General features: G+C 41.5%; 1 protein-coding gene across 1 annotated transcript in view; it reads left to right on the forward strand.

The window, feature by feature from the left end:
- The first annotated feature begins 8,880 nt into the window (after window positions 1–8,880).
- LOC147457527 (uncharacterized) overlaps window positions 8,881–20,306 on the forward strand; it is a 40,895-nt gene continuing 29,469 nt past the window's right edge. The window contains exons 1-7 of the mRNA XM_086513606.1: window positions 8,881–9,454; window positions 9,648–9,739; window positions 9,854–10,007; window positions 10,214–10,345; window positions 10,446–10,565; window positions 10,999–11,607; window positions 11,744–11,865. Of these exons, the coding sequence (XP_086369732.1) occupies window positions 9,383–9,454; window positions 9,648–9,739; window positions 9,854–10,007; window positions 10,214–10,345; window positions 10,446–10,565; window positions 10,999–11,607; window positions 11,744–11,865 (1,301 nt within the window). The 5' untranslated portion in view covers window positions 8,881–9,382. The remainder of the gene's footprint in view (window positions 9,455–9,647; window positions 9,740–9,853; window positions 10,008–10,213; window positions 10,346–10,445; window positions 10,566–10,998; window positions 11,608–11,743; window positions 11,866–20,306) is intronic.

Consider the following 20,306-nt stretch of genomic DNA (forward strand, 5'->3'; position numbering starts at 1 on the left):
ATTATTCAAGAGGGAAATGGCATAACCAATCTATCATTCTTGGCATGGGTGATAGAAAGGTAATACCATTTATCTCTTTTTATTGGCACACACATCCACACACGCACTCACACACAAGAAGAAGAGAGTTATAACGTCGTAGGAAACTATCCTAAAAGACGTTAAAGATTAGGTTAGATGTAGACTTACGTTAAATTAGATTTAGGTTTATTTAAGTTAAATTAGATTAGATTTAGGTTTATTTTTAATTAGATTTACGTTTATTTACGTTAGATTTAGATTTACGTTATATTAGATTAGATTTAGGTCTCCATAGACTGCGATGCCTGCATGAAGCGGGTGAAGAAAGTCCTCAATGGAATATAGGGTATTGCTGCCTTCACTCATGGTGGGCTCTGTCGATCCAAAAGTACTGGTGAAATGTCTTCAGAAGATAGGGAAGAAGGTGGATCTTCAGGGCGGCAAGAGTCACTACATCCCCGACACAATGACCATCTAGACAACCTCTAGTCATTCAACAGCAACTTCAAAGTTAGTAACAAGAGCAAGAACGGTCTAAAGGGCCAATTGCTGTCGTCAGATGTGGATGGAGATGAGGCAGCGTCACCGCCGGAAGTTAACTCTCACATCTTTAGTGATGAGAATGCCAACTCTTGCCGAGTTATGTGAAAAATTATGTGTTAAATCAGTTTTAAGGTTCTTATAATCCCTGTTAGTTTAGTTCTTTGTTTTTAATATAACATAATTTACGTTAGATTTAGATTTATGTTATATTAGATTAGACTTAGGTTTATTTAGGTTTATTTAGGTTTACACACACACACACACACACACACACACACACACACACACACACACACACATTAGGTTAGATGTAGACTTACGTTAAATTAGATTTAGGTTTATTTTTAGTTAGATTTACGTTTATTTAGATTTACGCTTATTTACGTTAGATCGAGTCCACGCAAGAATTACTTACGGTTTAGGGTTTAGAGTTAGACGAACAGTGAAAAGATCTACTGTGAAAAGATGTTAAGATGCTGTGAAGTGCTACAGCTAGAGAAGAGGCAAAGGGGTTTTGTCCACTACATGCAGTATCATGTAGACGTGGGTCTGTAGATTTCTTGTACCCACAAATATAGGTATTGACAAATAAAGACGAGATTATAACCCGGTGGTTCTGATCTCCGTGCACCTCTAGACCGAGGTGTGCGGGGATTGGACATGACTAGAGAATGTGAGGTAAAGAGAGAGAGAGAGAGAGAGAGAGAGAGAGAGAGAGAGAGAGATATAAGACGAAGAATGCCAATAGAATATTAAATTTTTTGTCCAGGTTATAAGATTTTTATCCTCATTATGAGTAGTGACGAGGATGTGGGACCGTCCAACCGAAACACCTATCTCTCAACGAGGGTCTTATGTCCTTGTAATCAATGCAAGCATGCTGTGCGACGGACAAGACGTGTTTCTTTGCAGCACGTTCACGAATTTGGCGAGTTCGATCCATCTATTATAGATCGAGTTGTTGCCAATTATAACTCGTCGGACTCTGACGCTGGCCAACAAGCAGCAATCTTGCAACCCAATAGACGTGTTCGCAGGCGCTTTGGTCAAGCAGCATATGTGAGGCCACAAGATGTAGCCTCTGACAGCTCGGGGGATGATCATGCAGAGCACATTCCCAACGAGGCAATGTTTGAGCCCGAGATTGATGAAATGATCGAGACGATCATGGATTTAGAAAGGCTTATCTATGATGATATGAAAAGTGAAGCCGATACGCCATTGTATAATGGAGCACGTATGTCTAGATTGAAAGCACTCCTGGTTCTTCTCAACATGCAGGCAAAGTTTGGATGGAGTGACACTAGCGTCACAACGCTTTTCAGGTGATCTATTACAATTGGTTTACTTTAATAAAACTCTAAATGTATAATGATCTGATAGATTTTTACACGACTGTATCGTATTTTTATGTTGTGTAGATTGCTTAAAGAGCACATACTACCAGCTAACAATGTGATGCCAGATTCCCGAGATGAAGCAAGAAAGATTTTGCGAAACTTGGGGATGGATTACAATTCTATCCACGCTTGTCCTAATGACTGCATTCTTTTCAGAGGGGAATACATAGACATGGAGAAGTGTCCGAAATGTGATTCCGAAAGATATCGAGTAGATCTCCACGGGACAAAAATTCCACAAAAGGTTTTGCGACATTTTCCTCTGCTTCCTCGCATCAAGCATTTTTTCGAATGTAAGTCCATGGCCGCCCTAGCATCATGGCATGAGGAGAATAAATCTTCGGATGGTGTGCTACGAATTCCTGCAGATTGCGCAGCCTGGAAACATATAGATGGAACATGGTCGGATTTTGCCAGGGAAGCTCGAAATTTGCGCTTAGGCCTGGCTATGGATGGCGTAAATCCATTTGGTCAAAGATCAACATCTTACAGTGTATGGCCCGTTGTCATCGTCAACTACAACATTCCCCCGTGGTTGACTACGAAGAAGGGGCACCTATGGCTAAGCTTGATTGTGCCAGGGCGATATAAAGTGGGGAATATGGATGTGTATCTTCGTCCACTATTGGAAGAGCTACAACAATTGTGGATTGGCATAGAGGTGGTGGATATGAGCCGACACATAGGACGACGGAATGCTTTGATCAGAGGCATTCTAATGTGGACCATGCATGACTATCCCGGGCTAACAGAATGCTCAGGTGATCTATTGACACTCCTCACTCAGACACTGTAAATCTTGTTTTTTCCCATAGTTGATCTATTATCATGTGTATACATGCAGGGCTTCAAGCAAGCGGATACAGAGCATGTGTCACATGTGGACCTAGACTGAATGCACGTAGGGCGCCCTCACTGAAGAAGCAAATCTACGAAGGTCATCAAGCGTATCTTCCAGAGAATCATGTGTTACGCGACGGCTTTTTGGGAAGAGAGCCACCAAGGATGTCTGCACAAGCATGGTTAGAGCAGAAGGAGATGTGCGATGACGGATTGCCTCCAGGGATGAAGAGACTATCTCTATGGTACGAGTTACCATACTGGCCCCGACTCATGATCAATCACTTGCTCGATCCAATGCACATATTCAAGAATGTGGGTAATCTACTATGGGACCATCTGACCGGTAAGAAAGATACTTTGGGAGCCAGAGTTGACCTTAGAAATGTGGATCGTATGGAGCAATATTGGCCGCAAACAGCGTCTGATGGATCGATAAAACTCCCTAAAGCACCATGGATTTTCACAGGAGCCCAAGAACGCAAAGTAAAAGAGACCATTCGATCTTTGAGGACCCCCACTGGCGTAATGCACTCGCTCCGAACGTGTTTTACTAAAGAAGGAAAGCTTACCGGTTTGAAGTCACACGATTGGCATAAAATGTGTCAGGTACGTTCATAGTGGACTTTAATATCATTGCATAAAATGTGGACTTTAATATCATTGCTGCACATACTTTACAGTTTATTTTACTGGTTGCCATTGAGGGATGTTTGTCTTTCGACATCCGTAACACAATCTACAAACTTGCAAAGCTGGTGCAATGGATCTCACAAAAGGAGATCAACGTAGACTCCATACCATTCGCCAAACTAAATGCTGCGGAGCTTGTTTGCATGTTTGAGAAACATTTTCCTACTACCATGCTAACCATTCAGGTGCATCTTCTTGTTTACATAGTTGATGAGGTGGAAATAACTGGCACAGTTCATTCCAGATGGATGTTCTTCTTAGAACGTTTCATGAAAACGCTTAAGGGATATGTGCGTCAAAAGGCACGTCCGGAGGGTAGCATGGCAGAAGGTTGGTTGGTATCAGAGTCCCTAGTGTACATTGGAGAGTGGCTAGACGGATTTGATAAAGCCCGGGACACGCTATGGCGAACCATAGATGATGAGCGCATATCTAGGATTGTCATGTGCAATCTCGGTGTTGAGAAGAAGATGACGGAAGATCTAGAGGCTAAAATCAACCGATTTTGCATGCTTCACAATCCAGTGATGCAAAAGTGGATTTCACAATATGAGGATGCAAAGCAAGAGCGACAAAGGGCACGAATCGAGTGGAGACGGGGAAGACGACCACCGATGCCCTATCCGACGGTTATGGAGAGCCTACCAACCTTCGTGAGCTTAAGATGGTTGCACGACCAATTGAAAAGCGCACAACAATGCGGTGACGAAGTGACCGAGGAAGAGTGGGAGTACTCTCGGGGTTGCGCGACCAAGGTAAGTTTGCAATGTACGACTAGCTAGTGACTTTATTTCTAAACGTTTGAACGGCCACTCATAATCTTTGTTCGTTGTAGTATAAGTCATACACAGCAGCATGGTGTAAAGGTCGACATTTTAGGGTGGAACGAATCGACAAAAAGCGTTTTACTCAAGATTGTGGAATCATGGCAAAATTTGAACAGTCTAGTCGACGACGTTCCTCTGATGTAGATCCTGTGGTGGTGGAACTCACTTACTTCGGCACGCTGCAAGAGATTTTGAGGATCGATTACAGAGGATTTTTTGTCGACTTGTTCGACGTGCAATGGTTCAAGATAATCATGGAGGGTCGCAACGCTACTGTGCGTAGAGGAGAGTCTGGTTTTCTTGAGGTGGATTCTACTAAGAAATGGACTGACCTAAGAGACACTTTCGTACTACCCGAGCATTGTGAACAAGTAAGTATGTAAATAGTTAACATCCCCCTTTTACAAGTTATGTGCTTGAAAGCTCTCATGTAAGTTATGTGGCTCTAGCAGGTAATATTTCATCCTACAAAGTCTACATCAAACTGGTGGTACGTCATAGAGGTAGCCCCTCGTTGTGCAAGGACGTATGAAGGCTACTATGTGCCAATCACAACGGCATCAATGGAGGAGATCAGAGAAGATGCTCAATCAGAAGCCGCTGCGGTGGTGCCAGACGAGCATCAAGATGCTACTACTCTATATGGGGTGCATGCAGAGGAGCTACAAAATGAAACGGAGGATATGTGTTTAAACGGAGAGCTCTATATAGATATAGGAAGTTATGCTGAGTTATGCAAGGATGAGAGAGAGATCTCTTAAAGCCACAAATATTGTATTTGAACAATTTTGCTCCGTGTTGTAAAAGCTCTGGCTCTCTAAGTACCTTCCATAGTGTATAACGCTCTTTTCTACTCGCGCTCACATCTTTTGATTGAAAATTCTGAGTTTTCGACTTGCCTCTTCTATCACTCAATTCATTGCATCATTGTATTTATATGCGTCATTACGTCATTGTATTTAATGGTCTTTGCGTCATTGTCTACTCTATTCATTCAATATTAAGTTTAAATATTCGTGTGTTTAATGCAGGTATGGATGATGAGGAGTTTCTTTCTTCTTTGTCACCGCAGCAGAGACAGTGGTACGTGGAGCGTCATCGCTCTGGCGCATCATCGCGCGTTCCTACACCATCCGCATCTCCCTCTCTTTCAGAGCATTCGGCGCGCTCTGAAGCTTCGGCGTCGACGAGACGAGCTTCACACTCATCTAGACACTGGCTCTCTAGTGGTGGCGGTGGTGGTTGTTGTGGGGATTCCGCCACCGATGCCTCCACACCGCCTCGTGTTCGACGAGGCTCTTTACCCTCCCCTTCTTTGCCCGCCCCCACACCAGCCACAGCATCGCCATCTACGCCAGGTTTTGCACGGCTGACTGTTCCTAGCAGCTACACACCTCTACCTACTCCGCCAGGAGCCACCCCACTCGACACTCCTCGCTTCGGGGCCCAGACGCCGGTGGAGACACCTGACGTCCGTACCCCCATGGACACGCCGCTAGAGACCCCTGCTGGGACACCCAGGTTCACGCGTCACCGGCAGAGGGCTTGCCTTACTCCGTCGACTTCAGCGGCGGCATCATCATGGATGATGACGGCAAGAAGGTGATCTCGCGCATGCATGGTCTTTGCTCTCAGTTGTTTAGACACTACATACTAAACAAATGGAGTGAAGTACCAAGTGATTTAAAAAACAGAGTCATCAGCATACTTCATGATGAGTTTCCCGTTCCAACACGGGATCAACGCTTCAATGAAGACCTGATGAAGATTCGAATGCGCGAATACTGCAAACACAAGCGTTCCGAAGTGCAAAAAGCAATCAAGCATGGGTGGAACAGGCCAGATTGGCTGGCCAAAGAAGATTGGAAGAATGCGAAGAAAGCAGCGTGCGAGAATCCCGACAAGTGGAAGCAACAAAAGGATGCAGCCACAGCGCGAGTAGAGACAGGGAGCTCGCACCACTTGGAGAGCGGTGGATGGGCATCATTTGAGGCCGATTTTGTAAGTGTTTTCGCATTGCTCTTTATGTTCGATAGTTTAGGGTTTATGAGTTTTTTAATTCTAACATAATGAATTCTTTGTATGTTTTGACAGTGGTCGATGACAGGACGTGATCCCACACCGTACGAGCGCGAGTACGCAGGCAGGAAGGGCTTAAACGCCCTGATGGACATTCTCAGTTCTCGCGGCGGCATGGTTAGTATTAGGGTTTACTCTTTTCTATTTTTTGTATTGTTTTATAAATGTCGTTATATGTTTATACTTACTGAAAGCCGTCTTATTGTCTTTTTTTGCAGAATCCGACAGATACGCCGCTTGGACGCGATGAGACGTCTGACTAGACGACGTTAGTTTAGCCGTAGCCAGATAGCATTAGTTTAGGGTTTCTCATAGCTTATGTATCATGAGACGGATTTTATACGTCTTTTTGAACCATGTATATTATTACATTTGTCACCGCAGTTCATTTTGCCAATCAATTCTTTATGCCTATGATGTTGTACAATTGTCATTATTACATTTGCCAATCAATTCATTTTGCCTATGATGTGTACAATTGTCAATTTTACGCTTGTCAATTTTGCAAACAATGCGTCTTGTGGATGACTATTTTGGGTCTATTATCTACCCTTGCACTTTTTTTAAAAAGTGAATCAAGTACAATATGGTTGATGGGTGGCAGGGCATAGCGACGCTATTTATGGCTCTGTAGCGTCGCTATAAACTTTTGTGTAAACGTCGCTATAACCATCGCTATGACCGTCGCTATGAGCGTCTCTATATAGCGACGCCGATAGCGACGCATATAGCGACGCTATTAGCGACGGTTTTAGCGACGCCGGGGGTTATAAGAACCCAGTGTATTTCCGTCGCTAACAGCGTCACAAGAGCACACAACCTCTTGTAGTGACATCTGTTGGCATTTTTCCCCTATGGTTCGTAATACCATTATATCCTAGGGGTGTTCTCCCTATCCTTTCATCTATAATGCCTACGTGTTTGGATGTATTTGGATTTTGTAAAATAAAGGACAAGCCCTCTAGTATTGTGTGTGTGTGTGTGTGTGTGTGTGAGAGAGAGAGAGAGAGAGAGAGAGAGAGAGAGAGAGAGAGAGAGAATGAATGAGATTCAACGTTAGATCCCAATAAGTGTTGATGAATATCATTTCCTTACTTTGTATAAAGGTGTGAAGAAGATGAGAAGGGGGACTCTCAAGTTCAAAGATTGTTTTGTGTGCGCATGCACGGGCATGCATGTGGAAGGTCCTTTAGGTAGATCTGTAACATCTCTAGGGGATTGTCCGTATGATCGTCATAGTCGGGGGCACCTTTATCAACACATTCAACAATGGAATAAATGCTTGCAACTGACAGATGTTGACCATATCAACGGCCGGAAGAAAAGTGAGTCTCCTTGCCATGAGTTGTGCGAGATTTGAGTTGTGCGAATCTCGCACAACTGACACATGTTGACCATATCAACAGCCGGAAGAAATGTGATTCTTGCCATAAGTTGTCCGAATCTCGCACTTGTAATTTTTGCTGTTTTGTCAAAGTGTCATAGCCTCTCATTCTTCCACCGTAGGACTTGGAATTTGGTCATTTGTTGCGCCGCTGGGCCACCTCTCCTTGATTGTGATGGAAGGGAATGGTCGTACATGGGGGAGCACGTTTTACGGGAATGGTCTCTGCATGACGATTCCCTTCACCTTGAAATATATCCTCTCTCCTTTTTTGGAATAAAAACTTGATGTTTCAATTCTATATTTTGTCAAGAGTTTTCTTCTCCACTTGCTTTTCCTTGTCTCTCTCAGCTCTCTCTCTCTAGAATATTAAAATCTTCTAAACTGCGTTCTTACAAGAGTTTTGTGTACGCCTACCCTCATCACTATATCACACGGGCATGCTCATGAAATGGGATCAATGGTGGAGGAGGAAAACGCGGGCCGCGCCAATCGTGGACCGTCAGATTCGACATTTTTTCCGAATTTACTTATGATTTTTCTGAAAGTGGAGTAGTTAACCACATTAGCTCTGGCTACTGTATCCACTAACGCTCGTTGTGTCTGAATTTATAAATTTGCCCCGAATTCACTACTCGGCCCACATTTACAATATGACATACTCAAATCACCTATATTTCAACGAACCCATGCGGGCGTAGTAGCTAGTGCTCATGGCTCGCAGTGGGAAGGTCGTGAGGACATGGGTGCAGACCGCCCCGAATTTACAAGTCTACCCGAATTTACTTTTCTTCCCGAATTTATGAAATGTCTCGAATTTACAAATGTGCATCTAGCGACCCGAATCACCTCAACCGTCGATCCCATTTGAAACCACCCGTGCGAGATAGTGTGGAGGTACGCCTACTTCCTCTCTCTCTCTCTCCCTGCACGTGCGCGATGATGTAGCAATCATAAGGAACCGAGGCTTTTGTCGAAGACTCAAAGTGGAACTAGCCTTTGGCGCTTACTTAAATAGCCAGTGTGCTGGCCTCTCCTCCTGCTCATCATCACCTTCCACCACCCGCCCACTGTCAGAAAGCAAAGCTTTACCTTCTCTCTCTCTCTCTCTCTCTCTCTCTCTCTATCAAATTACTGCAGAAAAAATGAGATTCGAGAGATGGGTTTCGATCTCTGCAAACATTAGCCTCATGACTTGCACCCAATTATTCATGAGCTCAATATATGCATACATTATATATAGCAGTGCAGCACTGCATATTCAGTCACTTCCTTCTGTCTGCATCGTGTTTGAGCTCCATGGGGATGGAACTACAAAAATACACATATCTGGGCTTATATATTGTAGCTCATAAGAGTACATGGACACATGAAGAGGTGCCACATCACAGAGTAATTTGGGTCTAGAGAGGCTGAAGATTGCATATATACCCACATGCCCAGTCTCCCATGCCGCGCTAATTGACACTGCTTTCGTTCCTTGTTTGAGCAACCAACCATAGTATATGGATACTAATGCCCCATAAACCATACTTTTTCCTCTACTGTCAAGTGGAAGCCTACTATTTCTTGAGCTGAGAGGGTAGCTGATCAGCATGTCGGGCTCCGTACCGAGCTTGCCATCACCCAAAATCCGCTTTAGAGACCTGGATGTAGAGTTTCTACAGGTAATTAATTATGCAAGTAATTGTGTTCAAAAGGCTGAGTATCAAAGCACATGGAATTGTATGAACTGAGATTGGCTTTGTATTGAGATAAAGGAAGATCAAGAGGAGGAATCTGTGCATGAATCACATGAAAAAGAATTGGGTCCATCACTTAGAATATACTCACACATAACTCTCTGATTTATTATGACAGAGACAAGCTAGAATTTGGTTGGAGATCATTGCGGGAGAGCGTTACGATCCAAGTGTCTCTCTTCCCAGCCTTCTTGCTGATGGTGCCATCTTGTAGGGCATCTCGTCTTTGATCAGCATGAAACTCGTCGACACTAATTGCTCTCAGATGTGTATGTCGGCATAGCAAAATATCCACAGCTAATTTGTGTAACCATTCTTTCACAGGAGGAAAGTTTCATCCAAGATTTGGGAGCTTATTCAAAAAAATGGAGACAAAGAATCCCTGGTGGGTGCAAGCATATTGTTCCCTGAAACTTCAGCTAATGGAAAACATAGCGGTCGATACCTTCCATATTCAAACGTAGATACATTTCTCAAGGTAAACAATATCAGAATGCTCATAATTGTGTCTGCACAATATGGTCTTTTTGGTAATTTGTCAATAAGGAAAAGCCCGCACGTCAACTGATAAAGACATGCTTTGAGAAAATTCTGTGTCATTGATGAGTGGCCTTTTCGATGGATGTCCGTTTTTGTTTGTGACTATCCTTGTACACACATTTGATATATTAATCAATTTCGCAGGTTTGCCAGAAAGTTGGCTTGACTGGGGTTGACCTATTTTCCTCACCGGATGTCGTGGAAGAGAAAGACATTCGCAGAGTCTGCTTGTGCATAAGAGCTTTATCACAGAAAGCCCGCGCCCGAAACCTAAAGGTAAGTGAATTCATCATGTGTACTATCAAACCATATCCATATTTTTGCCATAGACCTCCAGGTAATGAGACCTTAAATAATGTATGTGATCCCACGGCAGGTGCCGAATTTCGATTCGGTTGCTCATAATGAGGCGGCGCCTGTAGGTCTGGTAGCTGGATTCAAAGCTCTGACCCAGCATTTGAGTGCAGAAAGCATGGAGATCTCTGATCAGATCAAGGTATCAAACCAAAGCCTACAACAAATGTGTCAGTGATGGGGGATATAATAATGTAGCATTCATATATAAATATAGAAGAGACAATTGATTAAGAAAAAGGACTTACAAATATCCTCTCATATAGGCATGCATAGAAATGATATCATTTGGTACATCACGGGGGCTGATACATCATCATATAGGTCATGCAGACGTCTCGGTGGAAACCCCACCCCCTATAGATAGACGAGTGTGCGGGGGAGGTGGCACTATTCTGCCCTATACACTTCACCATGAATTAAAAGATCCCTTTTCTTTCATAAGCCCATAACATTTTATAAACCTTTCATTTTTAAACCCTTTTGCACATGCAATTCTGTAACTTTTTGAAATATAAGAAACCCCTAATTCCTTTGTGGACTAAAAGATTTTGACTTCATTCATCATTCTGCAGGGTGCTAACGGTCGGAATACACCATTCATGCAGTACAAGTTGAGGCGGACTGACGCAAAGGGTTCAGCAAATGGGTCCCCTTTCGGTACTAATTATGTCTCATCATCAATGGAGAATAACAATCTCATCACAGATAAAGCGGTAGTCGATACATCATCGTCTAACCTTGTGGACACAGTAAATTCTAAGCCAATTAACGGACTCAAGCCCCTCAAAACCCCATCAAACCTGCACAAATTATCGACGCTGCCGTCTTCATCTTGTGAAGAAGTCCTCTCCAAGAGCACAAATGACTTCAAGGCCACTAATTCTGATACCACAGTCTTTTATGAAGGATTCAATAAGCACAAGACTAACAGATTAGCTGCGCTACAATATTCAGATAACAAGAATTTTGAGCTCACTAAGCAGCCTTTAGTGCACACAGTAGTCCAATATCCTCCTCAACCCATGATTAATGGCTATGGAGCAGCTAGTACAAGCAGCTCTGATGGAGAGCCAAGCTCAGAAGTGCTTTCACCTGCAATGGATTCTTACAGTGTGGATACAGATATTGCATCTCAAAACGCTACAAATGTGGAGGAGGATGAAGAAATTTTCCATACGCAGGTAAATTATTTGTCATGAATCTGATCAATATGAAATGGTATCATATTTTGCAATGTAATTTTAAGCTATTGATCTGGCCTGGATAACAACATATTTAAATTAGAATTTGGTGGGTGCTTGTCTTAATTATTAGCAGGGGGCAGCTTGTGGTGAAGAAGACGGTGCCAAAAGGACTAAAATTGGGAGGGCAATGTGGCGGCCGGTTGTCACCCTGGCCATCGGCGCCCTCTTGGGTGCTGTTTTCATTATGCAAGCAAGGTGCTCACGCAAGTTTTTTTTTTCCCCCCTTAAAAGAACTGAATTAAAAATTAAAATGAAAAAATACAACTACCCCTAAGGAGAAAAAAAGCTCATCCCGTCTGCAAGAGTACAGACCACAAGTGAGTGAAGAGGAATACATCATAGGGAAAGATATCTAACAATCAATGCAATCCTTGAGTATTCATACAAGGAGAAAATTTGCGGCCTCCATCTTTGCCACCTTAAAATTTTATGCAGTTCTTAATTGACTTGAAAGCTTGAAACCTCGACCAAAACAATCCTTCATGATACCACTAAAACTAATGGCCAAGGGCATTGAAGATGAAGAGTGACTTAGCCCATGAGTTGCTTTATTTCTCTATGTCCAAATCTGCCACAAAAAAAAAACCTCTCAGGCAAGTCCACAGTGGATTAACCATGAAGCTGCATTCCCTAGGAGAAGAGATCTCCACTTGAGTAATGTCCCCTTAATATTACACGCTTTTTGCAATTCAATTATGAAAAGGAGATTAGATTTACAATTTACAAAGAGGTGGGTAATGGGCTCCTCATGACATTTGCACCTGGGACAGATTCCATCTGTAATCCCTAGCTTCTTTGCTTTAGCCCCTGCAGATACCTTGATGAAGGATCAACCACATAAGATAGCTATGCTTGATGGCCATAGGATAAAGTCCATAAGCACTTAAACATGTACTCTTATTGTTTGGCTTTCCATTGAAGACCCATTTGCTATTTAGCCTATTCACTAACTTTGAATCCATCTTGAGAGAGACAATATTATGAAGATATATATGCAGACAAATTTGTGTGAGGGAAAGATGATTACTCTTAGAACACTGTTGTAGCTTTCTTATGAAGACCTGACACCTCTCAGTAATCATTATTGCATAACCTTTGAAGAGGCTGAACTCTTGAGTGAGCTCCTCTGAAGAAAGAAAGACCCCATCTTTGTAAATATCTTTCCAGCACATGATGCCAACTTTAAAGCATTTATGGGCCTCGTGGAGAGTTCCCAACCTTCTGAGGGCGCAAACCACCAAACCAGATGGGGTCTTGTAACCAAAATTGGAATGAGTATCTCCAAGCTTTTGGGGAGACCAGTAGCCCTTCAACTTGGTCCAAGCATTCCACAACCTGCACACAAGAGCAAACCCTCTAGGAGCGAAATTAGCATTTGAAGTTAGTAACTCTTGGAGGGAAAGATCTAACCATGCTCTATAACCCTTCAAGTGAAAAAAATTAGTCTTTTCTTTTGATTAACAGAGCCCAGAACTCAGAGGCTGAGGAAGATCTTATCACCCATTTGCTGGCAAGCTTAGTAGCCATATGTGTTAAATTAATGATGCCCAGTCCTCCCTGGTCTTTAGGGTACGTTGCAATAGACATCCCATGAGACTTTTGGCACTCTGTTCAATTCTTCTGAACCTCCTCATAGGAACCTTCTTGCCAAAAAGAAGACCTTGTTAAGCTGGCACTGAGAGGGAGACTAGCGTGACAAGAAAAGAACCAAAGAAGACACTAAGTAGCGGCTGAGAACAAAAAATCTCATTGATTCAACTTGATGGTTCTGCCCTCTTCTTATCATTACCTTTTAATTCATTGCGTTTACTTAGTGAAACCTGGAGAGGACACACACACACACACAATCCTCTCATTCCACTTTCTCACATGTATAATTAGGCCGGGTTCATACGAGATCACTTTACATCTTCCTCCTCCTCCCTTGTTCACAAGAGGTGGTGGTAGCATATGCTAATATTTTTGTACGCGATTTGTAGCCAGTAAGTTGTAACCCAGTGGTGGGGCTGCGAGTTCGACCTCCTCATAGCACATATCACGTTGTGAAAAGCGGGTGGCAACGCATGATTTTTGAGGGGCGAGACTTGCTAGTTTTTGTGTAGACCTGAAAATGAGCCTTGAAGTTTTTGCCGAATGAGATTTCTCCACGTAGGACGCACGCCCCTTTGGTTTTGCCTGCCGCCCCCTTGTCTAAACCCGATCTTAGCATGGAATAGGATCATTGTACCAACGGTATTTGAACCCTCAACCTAGCCTAATACTATTCTTGGATAATTCACTAGTAATACTAAGGAGATATCACCCTACATGGAGCCAATGCATCAAATTTACCCCTATCTATGGTGCTATTCTATGTAAACTACACCTTCTTTCCCCCTTATAACCCCCTTCCCATAGAGCGCATTTGCAATATGATGTACTTAGATTTGGCACCTTGCTATATACTTGGGACTCGCTTGCTATGTTCGCCCGTGAGCCTAGTGGGGGTAGCCAAAATCGGCAGAGTGGCAAAGTTTGGTGACATAAGGTAAGCCGGGGTTATTTTCCACTTGTGCGAATCCACCCTTACACTCATGGGTTACCATATGGTAACCCTTAGTGAATCCCCCGGGGACTATTCAAACACCTTATCAATGGAGCTAAAGCCATATGATATATTGCCGTCTTACTTAATGTTTAACTTTTTGGGCAATAAAATAGAGAAGAAGGTTGATTGAAGTATAAATCGTATTGGCGAAGAAGACCATCGGGGGGTAGAGGTTTCCGATGGTGGACATGTGTCCTCTGAGTTTAAAAAAGAGAGTATTGTAAACATTATATCTTTCTTTTAAATTGTAATTGTGTTTTTTCATCATAGTAATTTGGTACCTTCATTTAAAGCTTCCTTGACCTTTTTTTTTTTTTTTTTTTGTCTTTGTTTATTTAAAGTACTTAAAAAAACCATAATGAACAAAACATTAGAAGTACATTCATAGAATTTAATCCATGATGTGGAATATTGTAATATTTTGATTTGTAAAAGAATCTTTCATTTAAGTCCTCCAAAAGGACATTCCATGAAAATGCTTTTTATTTTTTATTCTTATGAAACATACTTTTTCTTAAACAATTATTTTATTATTATCTATGCTTATTAAGTCTACTTTTTAGTTTATAATGGAGTCTCTTATTTTGTTGTTTCTATTTTGATTTATTAATTTTATTGTTTTTATTTTACTTTTTTATTTTATGTTATCTTAGAATGCCAATGTGATCTTTTCACCTTGTTGTTTAAGGGCAATTCCACGTTTTTAATTTTGAATGTCATTAAAAAACTCCCTTTTTTTTCACATTTACACAAACTTTAATCTCACTATTTGTTGACCATTTCACCTCTATGTAGATGTGTGCACATATGTGTGCGGAGGATTAGGGACGAAGGGAAAATGTATTTTCCATATCCATAATCCGTCGCCAAGCAGTGGTGAGGGCCAAAATGATTGGTAGGCCGATTTGTAACCGCTAGTTTGTAATTATGTGTGCATATGGACAATACAATTCTATATTACAATTGCACAACTGATTAAGACCTACTTTCGATAAATCTTCTCCCTCCCTCCTTACCTTCAGCAGGCCATCGTGACTCCTCACCTCGTTTTATAAATATTCTAAATTTCAAAGGGCCCCAATAATTAATGGCCTCGTGCACAATCCACATTTCTCCTTTTTGACATGCTAAAGGCCTTAGTACCCAAAGGGCGAAGGTCGTTCAAATTTCGTTGGAAGACAAGTGTCCCTGAGGGTCTCAAAAGTCTTGTGAATAGAAAGCTAAAATTTTCTGAATAGAAAGCTATTGTTCAAGACTTCATTTACTTTTTTTGCATGCTGAAAAAAGACTTCAAAGATTGAAAGATTAAACAATATATTCACAAGAAATTGATCTTATGATGTTAAAACTAGTGTTCGAGAAAGGTGTGCCTTATAAGCTTTAGCCCTCAAACGGTTGAAAATCAAATTTAGCCACTTGCAAAGGGTGGTAAAAAAAAAACCCGATAAATTATACTAGAAAATAGTTCAAAGATATTGCAAATTTAAAAATTTCTACTAGTGTTTCGAGCTTGCATTTGCATAAGAAGCAAGAAACTTGCCACTTAGGCAAAAAGACTTTCCCGAACACTGTGTGAGGTATTGATAAACGATCCTTTCATTTGAGGATTAAAAAAAAAATCACTTCACTAAAGTGTTTTATTATTTTCTATGCTTATTAAATCTATCTTTTATATAACATGAAAGCATTAAAATATTCTTTTGTTCCAATTTTTAATGTATCTTTATATTTTACTTCCTTTTTATTTTATTTTGTTTCAAAATGAAGAGGTGCAATGTGCACTAAAACAATGGTCCATTAGTGGAGATCATGAGAAGATGCCTGAGGAGATTTAGAGGTAGAGGATTGAGAAGGGGAAGGTAGGACATGTGGAGGCCATGCTCCCAATAAGGGACCTCTCTCTCTCTCTCTCTCTCTCTCTCTCTCTCTCTCTGTGTGTGTGTGTCCACAGAGCACATATAGGGATGCTTCATAAGGCATATGTGAATCTCTCTCTCTCTCTCTCTCTCTCTCTCTCTCTCTCTCTCTCTCTCTCTCTCTCTGTCGTTGCAGTGCAGAGGTAAGGACGATTCATAAGGCATAGACGAATACAATCTCTTCCTGTTCTTGTTCTTGTTCTTCTTCGTCTTCTTCTTCTCTCTCTCTCTCTCTCTTTTTGCCACAGAGCACATACACATACTACATCACATGTAACTTTGGTCCCGTAGGCCATATTTGACTTCCAAGGACGATAATAAAATCTATGTATCTCTCTCTCTCTCTCTCTCTTGCATCCTTCCTTGATATGGGCATAGTGGAGATGATGTGGGGGACGGCTCTGTAGGTGCTAGTCCATGAATGGTGGGGGAACCTTTGGTGCAAGCTCACAGGAAAGGCAAATTTGCAAGCTGGTAGGGGCACGTCAAGAGGTAGGGCAACACACAGACGAGAGAAGGTTTTGGCAACATGAGCAAGAAGTGAGGGCTAGGTGATGAGGATAGAAGAAATCTTGAAGGCATCTTTCAATTAATGTATTTTATTTTGTGCGAACCGGTAAGAGCCATTTTAAAAAAATATATAATACAATTTTATATTAAAACACAACAAAATTTTCATATGATTGTAGGCACTTATTTGAACTTACTCTCCTTTGTCCCCCCTTAACTTAGCACGCCTTCATGCCTCTTCACCTTGTTTACATCTTAAGCAACTTGTATGCCATTTTTTCATGCTATGATAAAACTTTGAGAAAATTTCCTTTTTTATTTCTCTCTAGAAAATTGTAGAGTGGAAAATGTGTGTGTTGTCGTATGCCTCTTGGTGCCAAATGTGAGACCAATCTAGTTGTAGGGGGTGAATGGTAATCTATCGTATGAAAAATCCATCAAGATCATCATCTCTAGCCTAGCCAATTGTGCTCTTACATGTCATGTTTTATACTCTTTGCCCCATATATCAACCCATATCTGCAACCCATATCAACCCAACACCTCATTCCACTTCATTAGATCTTTTATGCAAACTTTAAATCCGTCTTTCTAGATTTTTATTGTCACACATTGCTTTCTAGTGTCTCTTTGTAGTGTGGGACAAGGCTTTAGGCCAAGGATAAGGATGTGCTAAGCTTTAGGGGTCTCTTAAAGATAGAGGCCAGAAGGCCCTATAAGAAAAGGTGGTTGGGTGAAGAATAGCATGTCGGTTTCCTTAGGGCCAAGCCGCACCCTGTATGAGCAGGGGGAGAGGGGTGGAGGATGCATGTGGGTCGCACCCAAAGGAAGTTGAGAGAGAAGAAAAAGCAATAGAGTGAGTCTCGCTTGCTACAAGATTTTTGATCGGGGAAGCCGTTGCACAAAACAAGGTAAGACGAGCTTCAACAAGAAAATAACAGAGGTATTAAAGGAATCATAGCAGGGGTTCTACAAACCATGATTAATCTTCTCTTTCTTTATTTTTGGTATTCTCTCTCTTCCCACTACTCCCACTCGCACAAGGTGCGATTCAATGCTTAGTCTCTATAGAAGTATCAGAGCAGTCATGGTCTCTTTTGGGTATGGGAAAGCCATCGATGCTATTTATAGCACACATGACATGCTTTTAGCGAAAGACTTGCACGTGCATATCTGCTTGTGGGGGGAGAAGGGCAGCATGGATGGGCTGAGTTTGTGGCACGAGTTGCATTGAAAGGGAGTGTCTACTCCTGCTTTGTGCATCTCGGTTTTTGCACAAAGCCCCTATAAGAGGGCTCCCCCATAGGCCCTCTAAAGTTACTTTTGAGGGACCTTTAAATCCTGAGAGGTAGCCCCATACACCCTTTATCTTTTCTAAAAATGTAGGGCATTTTCAAAACTCCTCTAAGCAAAGAAGATACAAAAGGGCCCTTATTTTCTAGAAATGACTTGGTATTGTAGGTGACTCCACCTTTTGACCTCCTACACTAGGTTTCCCATTTGTCCTTTTCCCAAATTGGACCTTTCAAAATGTGACTTGCTTCCTATGGGGATGTGTTATTGGCCTGAAGAAGGCCATACGCGGGTGGTGGAGAAATGGTGCAATTTTGAGCCGTTGATGTAGAGATTGCCGATGGTGGACATGTGTCCTCTTGGCGCGAAAAAAGAAAGTAATATAAACATTATATCTTCCTTTTAAATTGTAAATGTGTCTTTCCATCATTGTAATTTGGTACCTTCATTTAAAGCTTCCTTGACTTGTTTTTTGTCATTGTTTATTTGAAGTGCTTAAAAATATTAAAGAACAAAACATTAGAAGTACATTCATAGGATCTTGATCCCATGATGTGAAATATTGCAATATTTCAATTTGTGAAAGAATCTTATCATTTAAGACCTCCTAATTGACATTTCATGAAAATGCTTTTTTATTATTACACCTACATTTTCTTAAATAATTATTTTAATTATTATCTATGCTTATTAAATGTACTTTTTAGTTTGTAATGAGGTCTCCTTTTTTTGTTGTTTCTATTTTAATTCTTTTATTTTATTTCATCTTAGAATGCCAATGTGATCTTTTCTCCCTGTTGTTTAAGTGGGCCCACTGTAACAGACAAGGCATCTCTACTACTTCTTCATGGAGCTTGGAAAAATTAAGTGCCAGCTTAAGAGGGTGATTCCACATTTTTCCTTTTAAATGTAAAAAAAAAATCCCCTTTTCTTTCCACATTTACAGAAACTTTAACCTCACTATTTGTTGACCATTTCATCTCTATGTTGTGTGTGGAGGACTGGTGGGGACAAAGGGAAAGTGCATTTCCTATATCCATAATCCGTCGTCAAAAGCAGTGGTGAGAGCCAAACACATTGGTAGGTCGATTTGGAATTGCTAGTTTGTAATTATATGTGTATATGGACAATACAATTCTATGTCAAAACAATAGAATTGCACAAGTGTTTAAGACCTACTTTTGATAAATCTTCTTCTTCCCTCCTTACCTTCAACATGCCATTGTGACTCCTCACCTTGTTTTCTAAAATGCAACTATTAAATTTTTTGAGGGCCCTCCAATATACAGAGCCTATGGGGGAGCCCTCTAAAGCCCCTAAAGGCCTCTATTAGGTGGTGTCCAACATAGATGACTCTCGCTCGAAGAAGTTGTGCTAGTTAAGCCGTTGGATAGGCACCGGACCGGGTCTCTAGCTACAAGAACTTGGGAGAGAGTATTGACCAAAATACACTTGAATCCAATCAGTGTGGAAGATGCCTCTTGAATGCATGCTTTCTTTCTCTACAGAGTGTCCTATCTCTCCTTCCCACTTGAACAACCTTGGATTCCCTTCAGTGAATGCCCTTCTCCTCATGGATCTCTTCTTCCTTGTGGGTCTCTTCTCTCTTTTAGTCCCTTTTAAACCCTTCTCTTCTTCTCCTCATTGTTGAACTCCCTTACCCACAAGTGTTTAAGCTCTTGCTTTTATACCGTCCAAACCGTGCTAATTTCATTAGCTAAATTACTAATTTTGGCCAGGTAAATTTTTGGTCAAGTTAGCTTGCAATGATGTGGAAAGCCGATGGTGAAAGTGCACAAAAATCCACGTTTTTTTTTGTATCACAATTGGACGCCCTGCCCTTCTGGTCGCCACCATCCGAGATCTGCCATGAGCCAAAGGCACGCTATTTATGCTTATTTCCCAGACTTTTTTTGAAATATTTGGCCCAATCCCAAATGATCAACACAGTTGCGGCATGATTTTGGTAGCCTTAGAGAAGTCGGTAGCAACAAGAGTTTGTCTTTTACTGACTTTTTATTAGTTTTTTGAGCTTTTTGTGCAGGGATTAAATAAACATTAAGAAAGTTGTAATTACATTTAGGAGTTACAAAATTGTATTTTCTTTGTAAAAGGCGATGTTAGCTTCCTTCTTTTGAAGTGGTTTTCTCCTTTAGTTCTCAGCCATGTCATCGGAACAACCTCTTTCAGATAATCACACGGCTGATTCTGAAAATCGTCAATTTTTGGGGTTGGATGCGACTCTGTTGGATGTGTGAATAGACGAGGTAGACGATTTTAACAGTGATCATGGTTTAGTTGACATTCGAGCTTTCAATGCACTTCTACAT

Source organism: Adiantum capillus-veneris, chromosome 5 (assembly GCF_014529385.1).
Source record: "Adiantum capillus-veneris isolate H3 chromosome 5, ASM1452938v2, whole genome shotgun sequence".
Lineage (NCBI taxonomy): Eukaryota > Viridiplantae > Streptophyta > Polypodiopsida > Polypodiales > Pteridaceae > Adiantum > Adiantum capillus-veneris.